The following is a 24,700-nucleotide window of genomic DNA, read 5'->3' as shown; positions in this document are numbered from 1 at the left end:
AAAAAAAAAAAAGAAAAAATATTGTCATTAGATATGGTGGCAGTTATACAACCTTATGCACACACACCACACATACATACTAAGTTGGTGAATTTTAGCCAGAGGTTGTTTGTGGCTTGGAAGAGCACAAGTTGGAGGCCAACCTGCAGTACATATTAGACCTGATCTAGATGCTTAATTAATTTAATATCTCGATCGTAAGAGTGTCAGTCCTTATGGGAGACAGTCTGCAGTACTTACGCACTTTCCCAGAGAGGATGGCCGCACAGACCCCACTAGAGGATGGAGTTGTCTTTATTGTAACGTTAGGTCAGGACAACCACAGCGTAAGTCCTCCCCCTCCCAGGAAATACTCTTTCCTTCTCTAAATATGCTTTTATTAGTTGACAAATGACACAGTCTTTACCTCATTACACATAACCGGCCCCTTGCTGGGAGTGACAAGGTAAGACTTGTTCAATAAAGCATTTTAGGAGAAGTTGAAGTCTCAGGCCAAGCGGTGTGTGGTAGCATATTCTCACCACCCAGGCATTCTGGAGACAAAGGCAGGAGCATTGCCTGGTATACAAAGTCCAGGCCAGCCGAGGCTGCATATCAAGACCCTAACTCTTAGGATTGGAGCGTTTTAAATCCAGTGTTGGGCAATAACCCCAACACTGGAGGCGGGGGAGGGCTGCAAGTCCAAGACCAGCCTGGACTACGCAGTGAGATCCTGTCTCAAAACAACGTGTCTCAGCATCCTTGCTGTGTATCAGAAAGTCATTCCCAGACCCACACGTGGAGTGGCATCTGCTTCCTATTTCGAAAGAGTGAGGCATACTCCACAGCCAGCAAGGATCCCGTGACACATGGCGAGCCAGGCAGGATCGTTCCTCGAGAATGAGGATGGAGGAGCCCTGATTGTGAGGAACTGAGGGAGGGGGTGGACAAACATCTCAGAACAGCTGTAATGGATAGAGCGGGATTCCCTTCCTCCGCTAGTGTGTGCCACTAGGATATGTAAACTTTACTACCAACCCCGCCCGATTTCACAGTCTCCGTTCTCGCTTTAGCGATTATGAGACTGACAGGCCGTCGGATTTAACCAGCTGCCATGTGACCAGCTGTGTTTCTTGGAGACACTTGTCTCATCAAATGCTTCGGTAGTCCGAGCCTCGGGCCACGATGGCAGCAGCGTCCCACTCCACAGCGAAGAAAGAAATGGTTCCAAAAAACCCAAATATCACCATGACCAGGAGCTGCCAGTGGAGGAGGAGGTAGTTGCTGTAGAAAAAGGCCACGGCTGCGCAGATCGACTAGAAGAAACAAGATAAATCACCAAGTGGATGCTGGGGCCTCAGCTGCTCCACAGTCAGCCCAAAGGACATCTGCAACTGGCGGTGCCCGTGAAGACAGACTTCACTGGTCCCCAGCTCACAAATGCACCCCAACTTGCCAGACAGCAATAATCCAGTAAGCTGTGGCACTATAATAGTACAATAAAGTGATAAGAAGTCTGAGACTCTGTGGAGAGATGGGGCTGGTACCTAAGGAAGTATTCACTCAAGTGCAGAGACCAGAATTAAAGCCTCTCACCTAAGCAAGCCCACTGTGCCTGGTTCTCCTCACCCCCCTTTACAGGACACCCAGCATTCATTTAAAACCCACAGGAGGAGTGAGCGAGGACAACAGGAAGGAAACCTACTGCAGCACAATCCAGTTACCTGAACAAACTTAAAGACTGCGAAGGCTGGCGCACTGTCTTCTGAGTAGAGAAAACCCAGAATGCTAAGCAGCTGGGTGTTGAAGCAGCTGTCTCCCAGACCCAGCAGAAAACTGCAGAGAATGGCAACTTCTTTGCTGAAGAAAAACAAAAAAACAAAAACCACATAAGACTAGGAAGATGGCTCAGTGGTCAGACAGAGGCATGCGCTGATTCTGGGAAGGACCTGAGTTTGGTTCCCAGAACCCATGACTCCAGCACCAGAGGACCCAATGCTCTTCTTTGAACTCCACAGGCACCACCTGAACTCAAATATGCCCCCCCCCCATATATGAGTAATTTAAATAAAAATATGCTGGGGGTGGTGGGTACATGCTTTTAATCCCAGCATTCCAAAGGTAGAACCAGATGGACCTCTGTCAGCTCAAGGCCATCCTGGTCTTAGGGAGTTCTAGGACAGCCAGGACTCTGTAGAAAGACTGGTCTCATACATACATACATAAAACTAAAGTGAATCTCTAGAAAGAAGTTAAATGTGTAGCACCAATATTCACCAAATATAAAACCATGCTCCCAACAAAAGCAGTTTGTATTTGTTTTGTTTTTATTTGGTGAAGAGGCTGCTGAGGACTGAGCCCAGGGACTCCTTAATGCTAGGCAAGCCCTGCTACCATACCACTCTCCAGGCCCAGTACAGACCCCAGGCTGCCCTGGAACTTATGATCCTGTAGCCTCAGTCTCCTCGGCAAAAAGGTCACAAGTGTGCAACGCTCCTGTCCCCAAACAAGAATAAATAAATACTAACACGGCTGAGGTCTTTTCTGTGCTATTGGAGATTGAATCCAAGGTCTCCCAAATTCAAGGCAAATTTCTTCTTGTTTGTTTGTTTTTGAGACAGGTTTTCTCTGTGTAACTCTGGCTGGCTGTCCTAAACTCACTTTGTAGACCAGGCTGATCTTGAACTACTATAGATCCACCTGCCTTTGCCTCTAGAGTGCTGGGACTAAATGCGTGCACCACCATTCCATCTGACTCCAAGTAAACATTTTACATTCAGGGTTCCAACTCCAGCCTCCCTACTGACTCTGCAGTGAACAGTTATGCTCACACACAGAGACCTTCACAGTCTAGCAAATTCTGGTCTACTCTCTTTGAAAAGCAAATACTATCTCCTGGGCGAGGCTCCCTTGGGTCTATGGATTTATCTCCAGACACTGCATCTATGATGAATTAAAGTCGAATGAAATCAACTGACACCCTCAAACCACGAAGGACTGAGCAGCTGCTCGGCCAACAGCTGCCGCCTTGTTCCTCTGTGTCCCCCTCTAACACGGCAATAGTTCACTGCTAAAAAGCCAAGGATAAAATTCTCATCAGATATTTCTGTACCCCTGCACGGATCAAGAGATGATCCAGGAGGGCAGAGGTTAAAAGCAACCATTGCAAAACTACCTTTGTACTCTCTGCTCTCTCAGCTCTTGCCAGGTGACCTCACAAAGCTGACAGACTCTAAGAAGGTTTAAGTGCTCCACTTGGACAGTCAGCATACCTGGGCCTGATGTACGCAATGCTGTTGGTCCCTTCCACAGGGGCAATGGGCGCGTCTCCGGGCATGTTGAGAAAGATCAAGTAGAAGGCTACGAAGTGCACCAGGGTGCCGAGAAGCACGACCGGGTTCCTGCCAAAGCGACTGTTCTTGCTCAGCAGACCGAAGAGGCTACCACCTGTAGGTCAGGACACAGGAACACTTCAGGGGGTTCCACCCACCACAGAACCATAGTGTGAGCAGAGGATGAATCTCAGATGTCCAGCGTCTGCCCAGAAACAGGGACCGTCACAGTGGGAACACAGGATGACCACAGCACTCACAGCCACGGCATCGACGTTAGCTGTACTTCCAGCCAGCGATGCTCCTGCTATTCTTTCTGTGAATGAATACACCAATACACTTCCTATGCTTGCTGCCTAGTTAGAGAAACAAAAGGCTGTGCATAACTCATCAACTACCACTGTTGTAGTGAGACTGGGCCTCAGGTAGCCCAGGCCTGTGCTGACCCTGCCTCCACCTCGGGAGTAGGGGGTGGGGATTAGACCCGTTCATGACTGGATGAATCACCGTGAAACTGTAGGGTGGCAACAAAGGCTTTTAGGAAGGTTCACCCATCATAACAGCTTAGCGCCAAGGCCAGTGGCTTGTCCTATGGATCTAGGGACCAGGAGACTGAGGGAAGAGGAGTTCAAAGCCAGCCTGGGTAACTTTGTGAGATTCTGTCTCATGGTTTTAAAACTGGAGTGTGGTAAGCAGCTAGCTCAGTGGTAGGGTGGCTGGTCTAGTATGTACAAGGCTCCAGGTAATTCCTAGCATCCCCTCTTCCCCAAGGTTAGCAGTTAAAAAACTTCTCACATGAATAGGGCTGTGGCACAAACTTGTAACAAGTTTGAAGCTAGCCTAATTCTATATTGTGAGTTCCAAGTCAGCCAAGAGCTACATAGCAAGGCCATCTCAAAAAAAAAGATAATATTCTATAGCACAGTGTGGTAACTGTGGCTAATGACAATTATCTGTGGGCTACAAGATAGCTAGTAGAAAGGATTTGAAAAGTTCCATAACACAAAGTAATGATATAGCCCTGAGGTGGCTGATATGCCTATTACGCTGACCTGGGATCGGGTCATCACACAGTGCGACGCCACACTGTGCCCTGCTCCCCCGTGCCCACACAGCTGGTGCAGGCCCCCTGAAGAACAATCTTGGAGCCCCTAGCATCCTGCTAGCCTGCATTCTTCTTCTTTTTTTAAAGATTTATTTATTGTAAGTACACTGTAGCTGTCTTCAGACACACCAGAAGAGGGCATCAGATCTCATTACGGGTGGTTGTGAGCAACCATGTGGTTGCTGGGATTTGAACTCAGGAGAAGTTCTTCCTTCAGAAGAGCAGTCAGTGCTCTTACCCATTGAGCCATCTCCCCAGCCCCTGCATTCTTCTTATTAAGCAACAGGGTACATCTAGAATTTTCCTGAGTTCTGTGAGCTACATCTAACCCTGCTGACTCATTTGTGCCCATGAGGAAACTGAAGGCAGGATGAGGCCTGCCCCCCCCCCNCACACACACACACACACACACACACACACACACACACACACACACACACACGCGCTTTCCATCAGTCTCTGCTGTCCTGCTCTCTGGGTCACACTCTTAGTTCTGCACACACACTGGCCTCCATGCGAGTCTGTGGAAACTGATGGCATCCAACCTGCCTTAACCAGCTTTGAGGCTGAAAGCAAGCACAAATCTTTGAGTCCTGAGCACCTTGCTATCAGCTTTTACAATGAGCGTCCTTTTCTAGACCCCCACAAAGGTGTCAGCAGGTTTCTAACCATCCACCTAAACTTACAGGCAGAAGAGCCTCACAGATAGCTCACCCTGTGATGACATCACCCCAAGCGGGAACAATCATTCCAGGAGAACCAGGCTGTTCCCTCAAGCAATAAGGCTCTCTTTGAAGCACCTTGCAGAACCAGATTTGTGACAGCTGACAACAGCTTAACCGCAGCAGACTAGTCGCACACCTCCTACCTGGGTGCCATCGCCCTAGCCAGGGCTCTGATCCCAGCACCCAAGCCCAGCTGCAAGGAGAGCAGGGAAGACTGCAGGGGCACAAAGACTTCCAGCCTACCCAAGAAATCTCAACTCCAAGTTTAGGGAGGGACCCTGCCTCAAAGAAATGACAGAAAGTGATAGAGGACTTTAGATGCCCTCCACTGGCCTGTGAGTATACACTTGTGCACACACTCTCTACTGGCCTTGTGTGCACACACCTGCATACACACACAAATAAGCAAAAGTTAAAAAAAATAGTGATGATGGAAAAATAAAATACACCCATTTGGATAAAAATAAGTAGGGGAGATAGAAACTCAAGGACAGGACAGAGGTGAAGGAGACCTAAGATTTCTATCTTTATGCCAACAAAATGTTTTTGTTTTCCTTTCTTTTCTTTTGAGATCAGGTCTTAAGTAGCCCAGGCTGACCCAAAGTCATTATACAGCCAAGGATGACCTTGAATTCCTCAAGTCATCCTGCTTCCACCTCTCAAGACTCAGGAGTGTAGTCAGGAGCCATCATGCCTGGCTCTTCTTCCTTTTTAAAATTGAAGCAGGGTCTCCTTTTATTGCCCAGGCTAGCCTTGAACTCCTACAGAGCCAGCTTTCCAGCCTGACTCTGAATGAAAGGTTTTTAAACTAGAAAAAACCCAACCTACCTAAAATCTCTCCAATGCCGATGAAAATTCCAGAAAGTCCAATGAGGCTTTTCTCTTCTGTCCCAAATTTGTTTACGGCCCCAATACAGGTACCGTACACCCCAGAGAAGAAGGTCAGCTCCAGACCTTAGGAGGGGAAAACCAGGGTTAGTTTAACTGTCCATCCAGGCTTTTTCCTATTTTTGGTTTGTGTCTAATAGCAGCTGAGCTTGCCCTACCTGAGGACAGACACACTGACAAAATTCAGAGACACTTCCACTCCCCAACACAGAGGCTCTGCAGGGCAGCCTTCAGATGACTAAATCATGTGACAGCTCCCTCATGAGACCACAACTCTGGCAGGAGACACCAGGGTGGCTTGCTTCCTGCTTTTTTCTGCCAGCCCTGTGACCGCACAGGGAGATGACCTGCTGACACAGGCTCTCTGACTTCTGAGCCCCAGAACTCAGGGGATACAGTGTGGTTGGCAGCTGTTGGTGATTTTTGAGACAGGGTCTCGCTTGTGCAGCTAAGGTTGGCCTCAAACTTGCATCTTTCTGACAGGCTCAGGCTGGTTTTCATTTTTGTTCATTAGGTTTTGTTTTTGTTTTTTCCTTCAAAGGCTGGTTTGTTTGCTTATTTACTTATTGACAGGGTTTCTCTGTGCAGCCTTGGCTGTCCTGGGACTCAGGGTTTCTCTGTGTAGCCTTGGCTGTCCTGGGACTCACTCTGTAGACCAGACTGGCCTCAAACTCAGAGACCCAGCTGTGCCACCACCGCCCAGCTGATTTATTTTTATTATGGTGCATATGGTGTTTGGCTGCAGGCATGTATGTCTCTGTACCATATGCATACAGTGCCCGCAGAGGTCAGACGAGGCCTTTGGACCCCAGAATTAGAGTTACATATGAGCCACCATGTGAGTGCTGAGAACCAAACCTGAGCCTCTGGGAAGAGCACAAAGCCTTCTTTCTTTCCTTTTAAAAAAAGATTTATTTATTTACTTATTATACGTAAGTACAATGTAGCTGTCTTCACACACACCAGAAGAGGTCATTGGATCTCATTAGTGATGGTTGTTAGTCACCATGTGGTTGCTGGGAATTGAACTCAGGTCCTTCGGAGGAGCAGTCAGTGCTCTTTACCGCTGAGCTATCGCTCCAGCCTGTGGTTTTGAGTTGCCCCTGACTCTTACTCCAAGACTGGAACTCTAACCTATGGCTCTGCCTTTGCTAGGCAAACGCTGACACTCAATTATGCAATTGCACCCTCAGTCTAACCACAGCAGGTTTTTTTGGACACAAGGTCTTGCTCATCTGAAAGTCAAACTGAGATTACAGGTGTCATCTCACACTGGGTCAGAGCACTGATGTTTGAGTTACATTAAAAACAAAATCATTAGATGGTAATCCCAGCACTTGGGAGACAGAGAGGGTCAAGAGTTTGAGATCACTTTCAGCTTCACAGTGAGCTCTAGACCACCCTGTGCTCGATCAGAGATCAGGTCTCAAAAACAAAAGCAAGTAAACAAACAGGCACCACCAAACAAAAAACAAAACAAAAATCAGCTCCGGCTGTCCCGGAACTCACTCTAGACCAGGGTAGCCTCAAAGTCAGAGATCCACCTGCCTCTGCCTCCTGAGTGCTGAGATTAAAGGTGTGGCCATCATAGCCTCAGCTTTGTATACCTGCTTACCTATATTTTATATACTAACATAGAATTACATAAAAATTTCTTGGGTAAAGCACACGCCTTTCATCCCAGCACTTGGGAGGCAGAGGCAGGCAGATTTCTGAGTTGGAGGCCAGCCTGGTCTACAAAGTGAGTTCCAGGACAGCCAGGGCTATACAGAGAAACCCTGCCTCAAAAAAAAAAAAAAAAAAAAAAAACAAAAAAAAACAAAAACAAAAAAAGAAAGAAAGAAAGAAAAGGAAAAGAAAAGATCAACAGTAGAAAAAGTTCTAAAAGCCCCGATTTAAACCCCACTCTATGGTAAGTTTTCCAGAGCCTCAAACTAAGACAGCTCAAGGGGGCAGTTCCCATGTCTTTGGTAAAAACCCAACTTAAACGGGCATGCTTCTGTACAGCTGGCTCGCAGGCAGGAGATGGCAAGGGCATAATATCAGCAGACAGAAATAGCACACATTGAAGGCTCATCAGCCCATAAGAAAGCCGCCGTGAAGGGCTAGGGCACCATCAGCTGTTCTTATGGACACAGTGATGTTTTACAGACTCTTTCCAACATACACAGAAAGTTCCATGTTTATCCCACCTTCCCTAGAAGAAGAGACCAAGGGCTGCAGCTGTTCTCACAGCGCCCTAGTTCCCTAGGTCACATGTCAGTCATGTGACCCCTCCTGGGTACATCCTGAGTGCTCCCTGCTGCTTTGACCTGGCTGGTCCAGGCTATCTCTGGTAGTAGGTTCCTTCCACACAGAATCTGGGTTGGCCCTGTGACTGGCTGTCACCGAGGCTAGGTCCATGACAGGCCTTCAGGAGAGCTTGGTCAGCTTTTCCTGCTGTCTTTGGCCACTCTGAGGTCTGGCTCTCCTGTCACTCACATGAAGAGCTCACGGAGGGAAGAGGTTATTTATTCACAGAGCAGGGCGGAGCCCTGACGACAGGCTATGACACCCAGAAAGGTACCAGACATGCGTAGTAAACTGTTTTAGAGGCTGTGGCAGCAGCTGCTCTGAAAGCAGCCTCAGGAGGTGACAGGACAGCACTGTGTACTCGAGCAGATCCCGCCATCAGCACACAGCCGCAGGGCAGGCAGGGCAGCTGTACCTGTGTAGGGACAGGAGGGACAGAAGCTGTACCTGTGTAGGCAGTCGTGACGCTCAGGAGCAGCATCTCCCTGGTGATGCACAGCCTCAGAGACTTTTCTGTAAGGAGAACAATTGGACAGACGTAGCTGGATTTTAATCGGCACCCATTTCCTTCAGCCAGAACATTCCTCTCACCACTGAAGCCAGGAAACAGAGCCTAAACTTTCAGAGTAGAGTGCACGGGACAGGAATGCTCATTTCAAGTGTTCATGTTGGTGCTAGAGACACACTGTCCTCCCTGTGTCTTTAGATCTTAATGACAACAGAGGAGGGGAAAGGAACCAGAATTACTCAAGACAATAAAAAGCTGAGCGCACACTCCTGAGAGGCTACTGAGGAGCCAGCCGACAGAGATTTGGGTCAGAGACTGACTGCAAGCTGGGCGGTGGTGTCCATGCTCTGCTGTCTGCAGACACCTCGACCTCTGCCTCAGCACCTGGAGGTGTAGATGAGATCCACAGTGGAGATCGCATTGCTAATTACGTGCCCACTCCCTACTAAGACAGGTCTCACTCTGGCCCAGGGTATACTGGGAGTTACTATGTAGTCCAAGATAACTTGGAACAAGTCAATCTCCCTGTCACTGTCCCGAGTGTTAGGATTACAGACACAGACCACCACACATGCAAAGCTGCATCTCAATTATTAATTATTGTTATTATTATTTTTTGAGAATCTCCTGTACCCCAGGCTAGCCTCAAAGTCCTCGGTATGCGGATGATGGCTAGCCCTCTTGCCCCTCAAGTACTGGAATTACAGGGCTGAAGTGGAAGAATCCACAAGCTTCAGGGGAGCCTGGGCTACACTCTGCAAATCAGTCTTTACAAAGTTGCTAAACTGCTGGTTCTGTGAGCTTTAACCTCGACTCTCTGGCCGTGAGTAGACGGGTTCCTAGACTACAAATTGGAAAGCCAGACCTCCAGTGACCTCATTTTGGCAGGGAACCCAACTATACCCTACCCTACCTGCTAATACATAAAACCCCAATTTATAATTTATAATTATGACTGCATCCCTCAAACACAGGCAGTGTATAAAAGCTGTATTAGACAGCTCTAATAACAGAGCATACATGTCCCACGTCCTAGGTTCTTTCTAAGAGGAGGCCTTGTGACCTCTGAGCCAGGCGTCAGCTGATAAGATCAAGAATTTCCGCTCTGGCAGAAGGGACCTGACAATGCCTCATATCCCCAAGGGCCACAGGCACAGTGAAGTCCTGAGAGCTGATGGCCTGCAACGGGTTGCTCCATGGAGTAACCGCCTTAGCAAGGGTGTCTCCTAGGAAAGCCAAGAAGCTGAGAGGCTGGAGTTGGAGCCTGCCCGGGTCTGAGGGAATGACTGTCTCCCGTGTGAATCAGTCTGGGCTCAAATCCATCTCAGCCACCTACTGACTGGCTGGTTGACCTTGGGCAGAACTTCCTGACAGCCGGTTTTCCCATCAGTAAGATAGATGGCACTTGTTTGTAAAAGTTACAGTGGACACTGATAATCACATGCCCTGCCTGTCAACCACTGAGCCACCCAATCCCAACCTCATTCCCCATCTCCCCCTCACTGGATAACATTTCCTCCACGCTCCCAGTACTGTTTGGTTACTTGTAAACAGCTCCGAGAGGGCTCAGGACGGACCCTGGAAACCTCAGCTTTCTTCTCTGGAATGAAAATGTCGCCCGCTGCCCATTACAGAATCCTTAGAACCACTGTGCAAAGGCAGCGAGAAACCTTACTTATAGAATGCTTGCTCTAAGGAGCAGCCTGGGTTTTCTCACCTCCCTGAGTCAGAGTCCCCACACCTGAGGCCTCCTCCCAGCCGTCACACATTCCTTAGGTGGGCAGAGCTACCGTTCCTTCCTGACAGCCCCATGCTAGAGACACTGGTGGAGAAACTGGCGTACGTTAGAAGCGCATACCTGGAAGACTGAAAACCCTGGGGATCGTCAATCCAGAGTTACCAGGGAAAGGGGGGAGGCAAATGCTGAAGGTGTTCCCCAATAGCTCTTGCATTTCAGACACAGAGAATACTTACTAAACGCATCGACTGCCTTTGTCACGTTGTTCTGGGCAGACCTGGGAAAATAAAACAGACTGGTTTCTCCCTCGGAAACTCCCAAGGGAAAAAAGCAGCCCCTGACCAGTGACCGCCCCATTTCTACTGAGGTCTGTGGAATCTCGGGCCACACTCCTTTATTTCACCATGTCAGAGGCCCAGGCAGGTGGCTCTTGGGGAGTTCCAAGCCAGACAGATTTACAAAATGAGACCCTGTCTCAAACACAGACAGGTGTGCACACAAAAAGACCAATGTGTCTAGCTCCCACTTAGTGGCTAAGAGCAGCTGCTCTTCCAGAGGACCCAGGCTCGATTCCCTGCACCCATATAGCGACCCACATCCATCTGTAACTCCATTTCCAGGAGCTCTGATGCCCTCTTCCGTCCCCTAAGGGCACCAGGCACACACATAGTACACAGATTACAGATGCAAGGTGAAACATCCACACATATTAAATACAACAATTTTTTTTTAATTTAAAAATAAAATCAAGTCAGGCGGTGGTGGCGCATGCCTTTAATCCCAGCACATGGGAGGCAGAGGCAGGTGGATTTCTGAGTTTAAGGCCAGCCGGGTCTACAGAGTGAGTTCCAGGACAGCCAGGGCTACGCAGAGAAACCCTGTCTCGAAAATAAATAAATAAATAAATAAATAAATAAATAAATAAATAAATAAAATCTTCTGATATAAGGACAAGAACATGACTGGCTGGAGGCACAGTTAGGGTGCTCTGAGATTTTCTTACAGGGGTATTAATTCTGCCGCCTCTAAAACTCAATTCCATTAAGAACATGTCACTGCCCGGGCTGGCACATGGTCAGCCAGTAGTATTAGTGAAACAAAGACGCAGAAGTTGTGCACGTAGGTGACAGTTCAGGACGAGAGAATATTCACTAGGCTGACGTCATTCCTAAGAACCACACTTTTCCATGGGCACACGATCCTCTTCTCCAATTGCTGCTGACTACTGCTCTAACACAAAGCTGAGAAACAAACCTCACATACTGCTTAACGCGTACACAAAGTCTGCTGAGCCAGGCCAGGTGACATCATCTTATGGGTCCGCTGTCATCTAGCAGTCTGTCACTAAAGGCAACTCGTCACACGATGCGATACGATGCGATGCGATGTGTGACTGTATCACGTTAGCATATCCTCAGCCCAAAGACCACCACCTTCATTTTAAACACTGGTGCCAGTTTCCAACTGGAGAGTTTTATGAGTTCTTTGTTTGTTAATTACAAAGGCAACACAGTAGCCAGGCATAGTGGCCCACACCTTAAATCCCAGCACTCAGGAGGCCGAGTCAGGTAAATCTTTGTGAGTTTGAAGCCAGCCTGGTCTATGCAATGAGAGTCTGTCTCCCAGACAAATAAACAAGTAACTAAGTGGCAAAACGTTTAACAATGGATGAAAAGTTGTAAGGAAAAATCCTTCATAGTTTGACAACTCAAAAACAAAATAAGCCTCTCGTTTTTCTTTTTTCTCCCTCTCAAACCTAACTAGACAAATCACCTCTAATTTTTGGTTATGTAAGGTTCTGGTTTGAAACAGGTCTTCTGTAGCCTGACTGGCCTTGAACTTGCTGTGAGCTTCCATTCCTAATCCTCCTGCCTCCACTTCCCGAGTACTGGGACTACAGGTGTGTGCCACTCTGTCTGGTGACCAGATACCTGAAACAGTGTCACTCCTGAAATGTGCTCAGGTAACCGAGTATGCTGGCACTCACTCGGGATTCCAGCAGCAGGGGCTGACGCAGGAGGCTCTCCTGCCCAGGCCTGCCTAAGCTATGTAGTGAGATCCCATCTCAAGCTCAGAAGGAAAAGGCTCAGATAATGACAGCATCGGAAACCTCGTGTACAGATGACTGTGAGGGCCAGGAGCCCAGGCCCTGAGAACTGCAGGGCCCGACCGACACTCACCCACACCACAGCACTAGGAAGCTTGAACGCTGGGCCACAGGCACAGGACTAAAGGCAGAGCCATTTGTTCCTCACCTATCAGCCCAGCCTCCCACAGGGAGATGGGGTAGAAGGCTGCTGCTCACCAGAGCAGGAAATTGAGGCCTCGGGACATGATGGGATAGGGTTTTTGTACTGTAGGGTCGTCTGACAGCTGGGGAAGGACAGAAGTCCCCGGGGAACTTTCACAGCCTCCCTTCTAGGCCCTCCCCTTCTGTTCCCCAGGACTCTCCTTCACCTTTGCTGGAAAGCTCTCCCCATGCCCATCTGTCTGAGAGTAGCCGGGACAGACCAGCTTAGTAATCCCTAGACCAGGGCTATTCAAAATCTACACTAACGCGAGGAAGAGTGTTCCGGGCGTCTTACTCGGTGGCTTCCATGTCCTGGTCATCGCAAGACTCTTCTTCTCCAAGGACATTCTCGGGATCTGGTTTCCGAATGAGAAAGAACAGAACGGTGCCCACGAGGCTTATCACTGTCAGAGCAATAAACACTGTCCTTCGGTCATGCTCTAGGAACAAAAGCAGAGAGTGGAAGAGCCTGTGAGTGTTACGCCCACTGGCCATCCCCAGGCAGTGAAACATTTCCTCAGTACATTTTTAAGGTATCCGTAAAAACTTAGGAGAAGGAAACAGCCACTTTCATCTTCATCTCTCAGCTAGAGAATACTAAGAGCAAAGGAAACAGTCCGAGAACGAACTTTCGCTTCTAACCTGGGGAGGGCACGGAGCCAACAAGGGAGCGCACAGACCCTTGGGAGCCTGGCTAGCGCGTGCCAGCAAAGCACAGCCACTTGGGAAAAGGCAAGCTTCAGAAGAAACATCAGGGTGCCAAAGTTCCGGGGAGTGCTGCTTAGAGCAGATGGGACATTCTGCAGAATTGCTGCTCACTTTCATAACCATCTGAATAAAGCAACGTGAAGAAGACCAACCTGAAATCTGGGTCTTCCCTTGCCATGCAAAATATATGTAGAGATTTCCAAAGAACAAGCTGTGGGGGGAGAAAGGAAGAAGACGCTGGGGCATCACTGGAGTCCTCTGGTTAAGTCATTTATTTACTTGAAACAGGGTCTCACTATGTACTCCTGGCTGGCCTGGAACTCAAGGGAGCCACCTCCCTCAGCCTCCTGCATGCTGGGACAAAAGGCCTTGAGTCACTGTGTTAAGCTCACTTTTGGGGCTTTTAAAACCACTCCCATTATTTGGAAAGAGGAAAGAAGCTAGTGAGAAAAATGGGAGGTGATTTTTTAAAGAACCTACCTGCCCTAGGTTCCTTAGCAGGACCACCTGACTTTCTAAGAAAGTTAAGTGACCCATAGCATGTGACAGTAACCTGACTTGGCACCTGATTCACTTGGGCACATGTGACTTCCTGGGAAACAGACTTATGCTACCTTTAAGTTGTAAAATTTAAAGAGTCTGTGAACAAACTGCAATTTCCGTATGCACACCTCCAACCATTGCACACTCCCCTCACTCGCTCTCCTCTGTCTCAGTCTCTAACTCTTTAAAGCTTCTGTCTCAAGCCTGGTGGGGTACACCTGTACTTTCAGCTACTTGGGAGGCTTGAAGCAAAATAGTCACACCGAGTCAAGGCCAGCCTAGGCAGACTCCCAACCAAACAGAAAATAAGACACACACATACAACCCCTCCCACCACCACCAACTAAACATTCAAAATGAAGTCTTACGAAAACCCAAAAAACTTTTTTTTGTTGTTGCATTTAGTTGTTTGTACAGGAGAGGTGAGCCGGGGCTACAGGGCACAGGTGGAGGTCAGGGGGCAACCTGTTGAGGGAGTTGTTCTCTCCTTCTACCACGTGAGTCTAGGGACAGAACTCAGGCCATCAGATCTGGTGGCAAGAGCTTTTATCCACGAGCTATCTCGCTGGCTCCAGGCTGGCCTTGAACTCACTGCAATCTTCCTGTCTCTACCTCTTGAATGCTGGAATTACAGGTGCATTCCACTATACCCAGCTCTTCAGGATAGACTACTGAAACCAAGAGGCATAAGAAGAATGAGAATGACCGCTGTGGCTTCTTTCTCAGAAATTAGCTCCCGTGCCATATGGTTCACACTTGGTACCGCCATCCTCCCTTCTGAATCCAAGCGTACTTGTTCACAGCTATCAGGCAGCGCAGCTTGGGGGAAGGATGCTGCTCCTGGACCCCAGATAGCCATATTTCCATGGGTTAACTTTTAGTCTCCATTTTCTCATCTGTGGACTACAGATAATGCCTCCCACCTCCTGAGCTGCGTGAAGATAATTAAACAAATGACCCCAAAGCCCTAAACTATAGAGGATGCTAGGTTGACATTTTCTATTTGCTAATTTTAACATAAATCATAGAGGGAATCTGTACCACATGGTAAAGATCTAATAAGTGACGTCACAAGGCAACCCAAGGGGGGAATGAGCTCTAAAGATATTATTACCTAGACTGTAAGAGTGCCCAGAAAATTCCGCTGTTTCTCCCGATTGTGTGCTCATCAGAATTTATCGTCAGGCAATTTCCTTGTGCTGTCCAAAGGACTAAAATTCAAAGCAAAAGTTCATTAAAAGTCTAATATCAGGTAGCTCCCGGCACTAACCGGTACACCGCACCTGCGCCCCAGCCCCAGGGAAGTGTGCTTGCCGGGTGCTCACTCACCAGCAGCGGCAATTCCGATGAAGACAGATGCCGTGTAGAAGGACCATGGGAAAGGCTGGATAAAAACGGCAATGTACATGCTAAAATACAACAGGTCAGCGCATTACAGTCAAACAGTATGTGAGACAGAGCTAAGCATGCCGCCCCAGGGCCAGCACAGAGGCTCTCTTCCTCAGCTTCACCTGGAAAGCGCTTTCGTATGAAAGAAGCAGAAACGTGAGTTGGTTTGGGCCTTTTTCTTTTCTTTTTTCTTTTTTTTTTTTTTGCCCCTGGAAAAGAGATGAGGCCTCTGAGTGTGACAGGGCAGTGGTCTGCCACTGAGCCTTCTCCAGGTCAAGCTGCTTGCTGTTTACCACATTGGGATGTTAATGGACATTTTGAAGGATTACAGCAACTGCCATGAGCTCAGTGCAGGATGAAGCTCCGCCCAGAAACATCTCCTAATTTCATATAAATCTACTTGCCAACATAAGAGAAAGCAAACTTATTTCATGGAAGGTTCTTTTCAACCCCAACAGGTTTTTGGATTCTGATTATTAATAAGACAAACGCTGATATCCACTAGACAGGTTGGAACCTGATGAGAGTAGGAAGAATTCTAAAGGCTGATCCAGTTTGGGGACAGCCTGGGTCTGGGCTATCATGAGACCTGGTCTCAAACATAAAAACCAACTTGATACACTCGTTGGTTAAAACTTCAGTGTTCCTGAGCAACAACCCAAGAGTCAGACCCCTGAAATAACTACTTTCTACGTGCTCGAGAGATGATCTGAAGTGCTCTCCATTTAACAAGCGATGGGGGAAAAAAGAGCCACTCACCTGTAAAACAAACCACTGACAAACATAGAGATCTGAGGTCCAACAATGGCGACCACGGATGGAGTGATCAAATTCGAAGCAGAGAACACGCCATAAATAATTGCCAAGCTGCTCAATATACAGAAGGGAAAAAAAGAACAAAAACCTTAAGTAACGCATCCCAAAAATTCATGTTTAAATTTCTGCTTAGGCGGCCAGATGGCCCAGTGGGCAGAGGCACCTGTGCAAGCCTGGAGACCAAGTTCCATCCCCAGAACCCACCACAAGAGAACCAACTCCTAAATTGTCCTTTGATCTCCACTCATGCACTGCAGTATGTGGATACATATATAAAATAAGATTATGTAAAACCCTATTCATAGCCGGACATGGTGGAGCACACCTTTAATCCCAACACTTGGGAGGCAGAGGCAGGCGGATTTCTGAGTTCGAGGCCAGCCTGGTCTACAGAGTGAGTTCCAGGACAGCCAGGGCTATACAGAGAAACCCTGTCTTGAAAAACAAACAAACAAAACAAAAATTCTATTCATAATATGTAAATTTTATAAGTTCACAAAAAATGTCACAGACTTTAGTCAGAATATATATTTATATCCTTAGAATAAAGTTCTCATTTATGTAGCATATAAAAATATACATTTAATTCATGAATATATTAGTTATTGATAGATAAATAAAGGTTTTGTTGAGATGGGGCCCTACTATGTAGCTCTGGCTGGGTTTGAACTCATGGCATTCCTGACTCAGCCTCCTGATTGCGAAGATTATGGGCATGCAAACAATAAAAACTGGCTGGTTTTTATTTGTTGGTTATGACAGGGCCTCTAAATCTTGTCCTGGCTGGCCTCAAACCTGCAGCCAAGCTCCTGTCTGCCTGTCCATCCCAGGGGAGTGTTGAGATTATAAACACGTGCCACATCTAGCTTGTATCATGCTTCTTTCAGCCAGCTTGCCTGTAACATGATTCCAAGTACTGCTTTTAACAAAGTGAGTGGAGAGAACTACTGTGCCGAGCACTTCACAAATATTTCCTCTTTTAAGCCTAGATGCTATGTTACTACCCAATCTCACTTTATAGGAAACACAACTGCAGTGAGTGAGTTGTCTGAGTTCAGCCAGTCCTTAGGGAGTGGTGAGTCAGCCTCCAGCCCAGGAGACTTTGCTCCAGGGGCCTGCAAGTGGTCTGTTCCAGTCCAGCTTCTGGGAGCTGCATGGCATTTCTCTGCTATAGATAACAAGCCGAGTTATAACGTGCTTCCCTAGAACTTGCCTGAACATTTTTCAATCTCTCCTCAGCCGTTACATACACGCTGCTCAGTTACACATATAGGTTATATAAATATACAAGTTATTTATATAGGCAGTTGATTTTGAGACAAGATTATCACTATGTAGCCAGGGCTGGCCTTGAACCCACAATTCTCCTGCCCGAGCCTCCTACATACCAGGATTACAAGCATACACACAATGTCTAACCCTACATGTATCTTTTTTCCCCTTGCTAGTATACATATCTTTTGTTGTTGTTTTGGGATACGTCTCTTATGTAGACCTGGATGTACGACAACTCTCTCTGTAGACCAGCTGACCTTGAACTCACAAATATCCCCTTGCCTCTGCCCCAGTTTACTATACATTCCTTGAACTCAAGCTATCTTGAGGATCCTCATTTCATTTCTTAGGCAGTGTTTATCTGCCTAATTCATTCCAATTTGTAAATGCGTATTTCTCTGGCTTCCATAAGCCGCTCACAAATTGAATGTATTCTTTTATTTGTTCTTTAAAATACACAGAACACACAGTACTACCAAGTTGTAATGGTTTTAATTATCTAAAAAAGCGGACACTAAAATCCACCTATCCTCGGATACCATGTATTTGGGTAATAAAGAACCAAATTAGGAGAGTTTTGAAATTGGGAGGATAAACCTATAAACAAACCTATAAACAGAGAAATTACGGAAAAGGACCCAGGCATAGCAAGGCCTGTCTACCATCCCAGTCCTCAGCAGGTTAAGCATGGCTGGGTTCCAGGTCAGAGGAGACTACAAGGTAGGATTTTCTTCTCAAATAAATGTAAAGAGTGTGTGTATAGCTTAACTTCACAACTCTACAACGTGCACATACTAGAGATAAACACGTACGACTCTTGTCAATTGAAAAGTTTTGGTTTTCTGCTTTAAGAGAACCCAGAGGTAGATGAGGTACATTTGGTTAATCCCAGCACTCAGGAGGCAGAAGCAAGAGGATCTCTGTGACTTTAAAACCAGTCATTTTGAGGCCAGCCTGGTTTATGGAGTGAGTTTCAGGACAGCCAAGGGTACACGAGAAACCCTGTGTCGAAAAACCAAAGTAAATAAATAAATAAATAAGACCAGCCAGGGTTACAGAGTGAGACCCTGCCAACCACAAAACAACCGCCCCCTGTCTAGTTTGCCCAGTATCTCAGCAGGGGGTAATGCCAGGTTGACAGAGGCCTCATTGTCACCTTCCTGACAACAGAGTCTTGGAGAGCCTCTGAGAGAATGCTGAATTCTTTGATGTAAGTAATTGGAAAGAGGAGGAAAGAGAAAAAAAGAAACCTTGAAGCCAGGCCTGATGCTACAGGTTTCTAAGCTTATCACTAGGGAGGTGTAGATACCTGAAGTTCAAGGTTATCTTGTATTAGGCTACAAGCTCCAGGCCAGACAAGAGAGGAGGCAATTGGAGGGAGAGAGGTTGTATATGTGCATGTATTTAGTACATTTCCAGCTACAAATCCAAAGTACTACAGACCTGTGAAGTTTTCATTTTCTATGTCTAAACAGCATAAAAATCTTTGGGTTTTTGTTGTTGTTGTTGTTGTTTTGTTTTGTTTTTTGAGACAGGGTTTCTCTGTATAGCCTTGGCTGTCCTGGAACTTACTTTGTAGACCAGGCTGGCCTCAAACTCAGAAATCGGCCTGCCTCTGCCTCCGGAGTGCTGGGATTAAAGGCGTGTGCCACCACGCCCGGCTTCAGCATAAAAATATTAAAGCTTCTGATGAAATTATAAATTGAGAATGAGATTACAAAGCCTCAAAAATCCAATGTTTCAGCAATTACAGCACTGTTTAGGATTAGAACATGAGTTTGACAAGACTTGCGTGCATATTGAGCCAGAAGCACTACACTGCCTGCATAGCCATGATCTCAGTAAAGAACCTGGGGTCACAGAGATAACTTGCTGAACGTAGCAAAGCACCCCAGTTCTGAAGCCAGGCTTTCAATCCCAAAGTCTCCTAATTCTACAGAAGACCTTCAGTCATCATCATAAAGGAATTTACCATCACACTTATTTATTTTGGGATTCACGGCATGCACCCCCATGCCTGCTCTGTAACTTTCTTATTACTACATTTTAAAATTAATGTTTATATGGTAGGAGAGTGTGCTCCTGTGTGGAAGTCATATGAAAACCTGCAGGAACTGGGTCTCTTCTTCCACCATGTAGGTTCTGAGGATTAATCCACGTACTGTGGGAGGTCTGGGTCTGTATCTACTGATCTACCTGGCCGGCTCAAATCTCAGCAAAAGAGAGACAGATTTGACACAATCATGGCTACTCTTCAGTTACAACATGTTATTGCTGGTTCTCCTGAGGAGATGGACGGAACTACGACATGCAAAATAAAGTCATGCACACAGTACAATACCTGGTATATCCACTGCCATGAAAATCTGTGCTATTTAAGCTCCTGATGACAGTTTGCTGTGTGGAAGATAAAACTAATCAACGAAAATGTCTTGCCATCTCCCTCCCCGCGGGAAAGCCTGAATACTCAGGAAAAAAAATGTTATGATCCACACCACTCACCCAAGCCCACCATGAGAGGAGAAAAAAAACGACTCAATTGCAGCAGATGACATACTCGAGATGGGGAAACAGATAATCAACTGTACCCACAAGCCACCCAAGCACTAAATACAGAGTTTAACACTCACAAAAATTAAAGTAACTAGGTCCATACTCAAACTGCAAGCCGCATCTGAGTATTAAACGCAAGTGTTTAACACCACGTAAACGCGAAATATCTGATACACAAAATTAAGAAAACGAGAAAGGGTAGGTTGAAAAACAGGAGGTGCAATCTTGGCGTGGTAGCGGACATAAACGTTTATTGTCACAACTGGAGTGCATTCAGATGGGCATTCAAAGGAAGGATTCCAACTCACCGCCACATTTCCACAAGTCTGAAAGGCGGTGAACATAAACATAAAGGCAACTCCTAAAATAACGATGTTGAAAAGCTTTTTAGACTCCGGGGACATTTTGGCTCCGCTTGCTCGGAGGCCAGCAGCGGCCCAGGACAGTCACCTCTTCTCCTCCAGTCGAACCCCCTGACAGCCCTGAGGGAAGAAACCAGATAAGAGAACCACGAAGCCAGACTGCCAATTTCCAGTCCTGGGATGAGAATGGTGGGTTTAAGGGAAAGCTCTCCCCACCGGCACAGTCGGGACCCTCCGGGGACGCGACCGAGTGCAGAGGACACCCAGGGTCTACCCGCCGCAACTCCAGTTGCAGGGACCGGGATCCCGGACAAGGACGAGCAGTAGCAGCTGCTGGGGCCCGCCCTCCCGGCCTGACTCACAGCAGATCACGAGACCGGTCAGCTGACCAGGGTCTGGTCGCAGCGCCCGCTGGGAAATGTAGTCCCGGCGCCCCGTGGGGGGAGGGGAGGGTACGGCCGCACGCTGTGGCTAGTGCGTACTTTAGGTCTACACTACCCGTCCCTTCGTAGAGAGCAAAGGCCCCGAGAAGTGAAACCAAGGCAGCGAACCTCAGTCAGGAGCGGCGGGAGAGGGGAACGTGAGGTGGCCCCGGGACACAGAGAGGCAAAGGAGAGTGCAAGAACCGGCTCTGACAGGCGGGACTGAAGGCTGGGCGGAACGGCGCGTGGAGCCCGGGCATTGGCGTGGGGAAGGGGGCGGAGCTCTGGTGGGGCGCGCTTCCTCTTTCTCCCTCCATAGAGTCTCGTTCTTCCCCATCCCGCGCCCTCGCGGACGCGCCCACGGTAGCGCATTTGGCGGGCTTTCTAACTGCTTTCTCGGGCTGCTCCCCCGCCCCACCGCAGTGACTGCGCGCTTTCCGCCCGCCCGCCGCGCGGTGCGCAGGCGCGCCCGGGAGGGGCGGTGCGCGCGGCGGCGACGTTACGCAACGCGGCCGAATGGGCCAATCAGGAGATTCATTTCCGGGTGGCGCGGGCGCCATTTTGTGAGGGTGGGTATAAATGCGCGGTGGGGCCCGCCCGCCCGCTTAGTTGCTGCTCAGGCGTCCGTCCCGTGCGGGTGCTCTGCGGCGGCCTTGCGGCTCCCGCCCGACCCACGAGGACTGTAGCTGCTGAGCGCCTGACGGAGCCGCGTTTCCGGAGAGCGAGGGCCTGTCCGGGGCGTTAGGGTCTCGGCGCCGCTTCGCAGCCATGAGCTACGGCCGCCCGCCTCCTGATGTGGAGGGCATGACCTCCCTCAAGGTGGACAACCTGACCTACCGCACCTCGCCCGACACCCTGAGGCGCGTCTTCGAGAAGTACGGGCGCGTCGGCGACGTGTACATCCCGCGGGACCGCTACACCAAGGAGTCCCGCGGCTTCGCCTTCGTCCGGTTCCACGACAAGCGCGACGCCGAAGACGCCATGGACGCCATGGACGGGGCGGTGCTCGACGGTCGCGAGCTGCGGGTGCAGATGGCGCGCTACGGCCGCCCGCCCGACTCGCACCACAGCCGCCGGGGCCCGCCACCCCGTCGGTACGGCGGCGGCGGCTACGGGCGGCGGAGCCGCAGGTGAGCGGGGCCCGGGCGGAGCGGGAGGCAGACGGGCACAAAGGTACGCGGAGCACGTGGAGCGAGCCCCTCCCTCGCGGCCGGGTGGCAGCAGGGCCGGGCCACTCCGTCCGAGACCCCGCCTCGCGGCGAGGGAAATGGCGCCTGGCAGCCAGATAATGGCGGCGGGGCGGGCAGAGCGGGCGGGCGGGGCGGGACCGGCGGCCTGCAAGCTCACCCTGTCGCTTCGTTCGCGTCCCACTCGCAGCCCTCGGCGACGCCGGCGCAGCCGATCTCGAAGCCGGAGCCGGTCCAGGTCGCGGAGCCGCTCCCGCTACAGCCGCTCCAAGTCTCGGTCCCGCACTCGCTCGCGCTCCAGATCGACCTCCAAGTCCAGATCTGCCCGAAGATCCAAGTCCAAGTCCTCCTCGGTCTCCAGATCCCGCTCGAGGTCAAGGTCCAGGTCGAGATCGAGAAGCCCTCCGCCCGTGTCGAAGCGAGAGTCCAAGTCTAGGTCGCGGTCCAAGAGCCCACCCAAGTCTCCAGAAGAAGAGGGCGCAGTTTCTTCCTAAGAAAATGGTAATGCCCGCGGGAATCTGAGACACGCCCTAACTCCCGTGGGGTATGGAGTAGGTTTTTTGAGCCATGTTAGCAGGAAGACTCCTGGTGTTGAGAGCACTACTGCTCTGAAGTTACTCAGCTTTGGGAGTGATGCTGAAGAGGGGTCTGCAGAGAGAGGATTGTGTAAAGCTTAGATAGTAATGGCTGTTTCATGCTGTTTGAGACCTATTAATGAAAATGACTATTTCTTGCTGTTTTTATCCAACGTCTGCATTTTCCCCCTTTAAAGCTGCGGTCTCCTGTTTGATAAAAGAATATTGGCCAGTATTGCAGATTTTAACTGATTTGGCTGATCCTCCAGGGACCAGTTTCTGTGGGCGTGTATTGGAGCAGGTTTGTCTTTAAATGTTAAAGATGCACTATCCTCATAGAGAAAAACATTCAGTGCAACTGTTGTTGTGCTGACTGGGACTTCTTACTCTAATGGATGTGGCAAAGGAATTGCAATTAAGAAGCAATGAACTTTTGGAACCCCAAAAGAAAGTTACAGGTATCGATCTACACCGGGTGGGGAAAGGATAGTGTGTCTTTAACTCTAAATTGTTTGGTCCTATTTTTCTTTTTAAAGGAAAGGGCCCTAAGTAGCTGATTAAGAACATCCTCAACTGCCAAATGTTTCATTTTCAAACATCTTACAAAGTGTAGACTAATTTCTGATAGCAAGTTTTTGTTTGGATACAGCCCCACCCTGTTCCCCCTCCCTTTTTTTTTTCTTTTAACCCTCCCTTGCCTCCTTTTTTTTTTTTTTTTCTTTTTGGTCTTGGTTATTTGACCAAGAATCACATATCCGAACGTGCTGGTGGTACCCTTTGGGAAAACTCCCATTTGGGCCTTTTAAAAAAAACTGATAATGGCCAGGTGGAACCTTCTGTAACCTACTTGTTTCACCAGAGCCTTAGTAAGTACATGCCTGATAATGAAGCCATGTGCACTTTGGAACCTTTGTAGTAGTGGAAAGTAAGCTGAACCTCTTTCTTTTCAAACCTAGATGAATCGGCAAGCGGCTTAACAGAGGACATTGGGGGAAAGGACCACAAACTCAGTCCATCGGTCCATGGAAGAGTCCTTGGAACAAGCAACTGGCTATTAAAAAGGTTATTTTGTAACATTTGTCTAACTTTTTACTTGTTTTAATCTGCCTCAGGTGGCAAACTTCATTTTATGTGCCATTTTGTTGCTGTTATTCAAATTTCTTGTAATTTAGTGAGGTGAGCGACTTCAGATTTCATTATTGGATTGGATATTTGAGGTAAAATTTCATTTTTGTTTATAGTGCTGACTTTTTGTTTGAAATTAAACAGATTGGTAACCTAATTTGTGGCCTCCTGACTTAATAAGGAAACATGTACAGCCATTACATACAGCCTAAAGCTGTCAGCAGAGTGACTCAACATTGCCTTCACTTCTTAATAATTAAAAACCTATGAAAGTTGGTGTAATTTGTTCATATATGTTATTTACCTTCAGGTCTATATGATAATCTGAACCCAAATTTGTATAAAGACTTTTCAGGTGAAAAGACTTAATTTTTTTTTTAAAGGATTGTTTACCCAACACAATTCTAATCTCTTCTCTTATGTATTTTTGTGCACTAGGCGCAGTTGTGTAGCAGTTGAGTAATGCTGGTTAGCTGTTAAGGTGGCGTGTTGCAGTGCAGAGTGCTTGGCTGTTTCCTGTTTTCTCCTGATTGCTCCTGTGTAAAGATGCCTTGTCGTGCAGAAACAAATGGCTGTCCAGTTTATTAAAATGCCTGACAACTGCACTTCCAGTCACCCGGGCCTTGCATATAAATAATGGAGCATACAGTGAGCACATCTAGCTGATGATAAATACACCCCCCTTCCCTCAAAAAATGCAAAATGGTAAATCTGATCATCTTTGTGTTGTGAACTTTAAAAAAAATCAAAATGTTAAGGAAGCAAATGGTTTGTAACTTTGTAAGTACTTAAAACATGGTGTATCTTTTGCTTATGAATATTCTGTACTATAACCATTGTTTCTGTAGTTTGATTAAAGTGTTTTCTTGGTGTTAGCTTTTTTGAGAA

The 24,700-nt window shown here is 48.0% G+C and overlaps 2 protein-coding genes across 9 annotated transcripts; one reads left to right on the top strand and one right to left on the bottom strand.

The window, feature by feature from the left end:
• Positions 1-276: 276 nt before the first annotated feature.
• Mfsd11 (major facilitator superfamily domain containing 11) lies at positions 277-22,350 on the bottom strand. Of its 5 annotated transcripts, none has more exons than XM_029483248.1 (14): positions 22,273-22,350; positions 20,450-20,623; positions 19,930-19,985; positions 16,257-16,364; positions 15,438-15,517; positions 15,223-15,319; positions 13,718-13,776; positions 13,153-13,297; positions 10,804-10,844; positions 8,769-8,834; positions 5,970-6,095; positions 3,252-3,426; positions 1,704-1,839; positions 277-1,295 (listed from the first exon to the last, which is right to left on the bottom strand). In XM_029483248.1, exons 2-14 carry the CDS (start codon positions 20,543-20,545, stop codon positions 1,131-1,133), a joined length of 1,350 nt encoding a protein of 449 aa, XP_029339108.1. In that variant the 5' UTR covers positions 20,546-20,623; positions 22,273-22,350; the 3' UTR covers positions 277-1,130. The 5 variants fall into 5 exon arrangements, with proteins under 5 accessions (XP_029339108.1, XP_021031907.1, XP_021031904.1 ...); XM_021176248.2 differs by lacking the exon at positions 22,273-22,350 and adding an exon at positions 21,055-21,352; XM_021176245.2 differs by lacking the exon at positions 22,273-22,350 and adding an exon at positions 20,720-21,014.
• Srsf2 (serine and arginine rich splicing factor 2) lies at positions 21,459-24,700 on the top strand. 4 transcript variants are annotated; one of them, XR_002379100.1, is made up of 4 exons: positions 21,459-22,055; positions 22,303-22,613; positions 22,885-22,988; positions 23,644-24,700. XR_002379100.1 is itself a non-coding variant. In XM_021176255.2 (3 exons), exons 1-2 carry the CDS (start codon positions 21,694-21,696, stop codon positions 22,604-22,606), a joined length of 666 nt encoding a protein of 221 aa, XP_021031914.1. In that variant the 5' UTR covers positions 21,494-21,693; the 3' UTR covers positions 22,607-22,613; positions 23,644-24,700. The 4 variants fall into 4 exon arrangements, 1 of the variants encoding a protein (XP_021031914.1); XR_002379101.2 differs by lacking the exon at positions 22,885-22,988 and having other exon boundaries at positions 21,511-22,055; positions 23,644-23,749; positions 24,251-24,697; XM_021176255.2 differs by lacking the exon at positions 22,885-22,988 and having other exon boundaries at positions 21,494-22,055.

The sequence above is a fragment of the Mus caroli genome, chromosome 11, assembly GCF_900094665.2.
Source record: "Mus caroli chromosome 11, CAROLI_EIJ_v1.1, whole genome shotgun sequence".
Lineage (NCBI taxonomy): Eukaryota > Metazoa > Chordata > Mammalia > Rodentia > Muridae > Mus > Mus caroli.
This window is presented reverse-complemented; position numbering and strand designations above follow the sequence as displayed.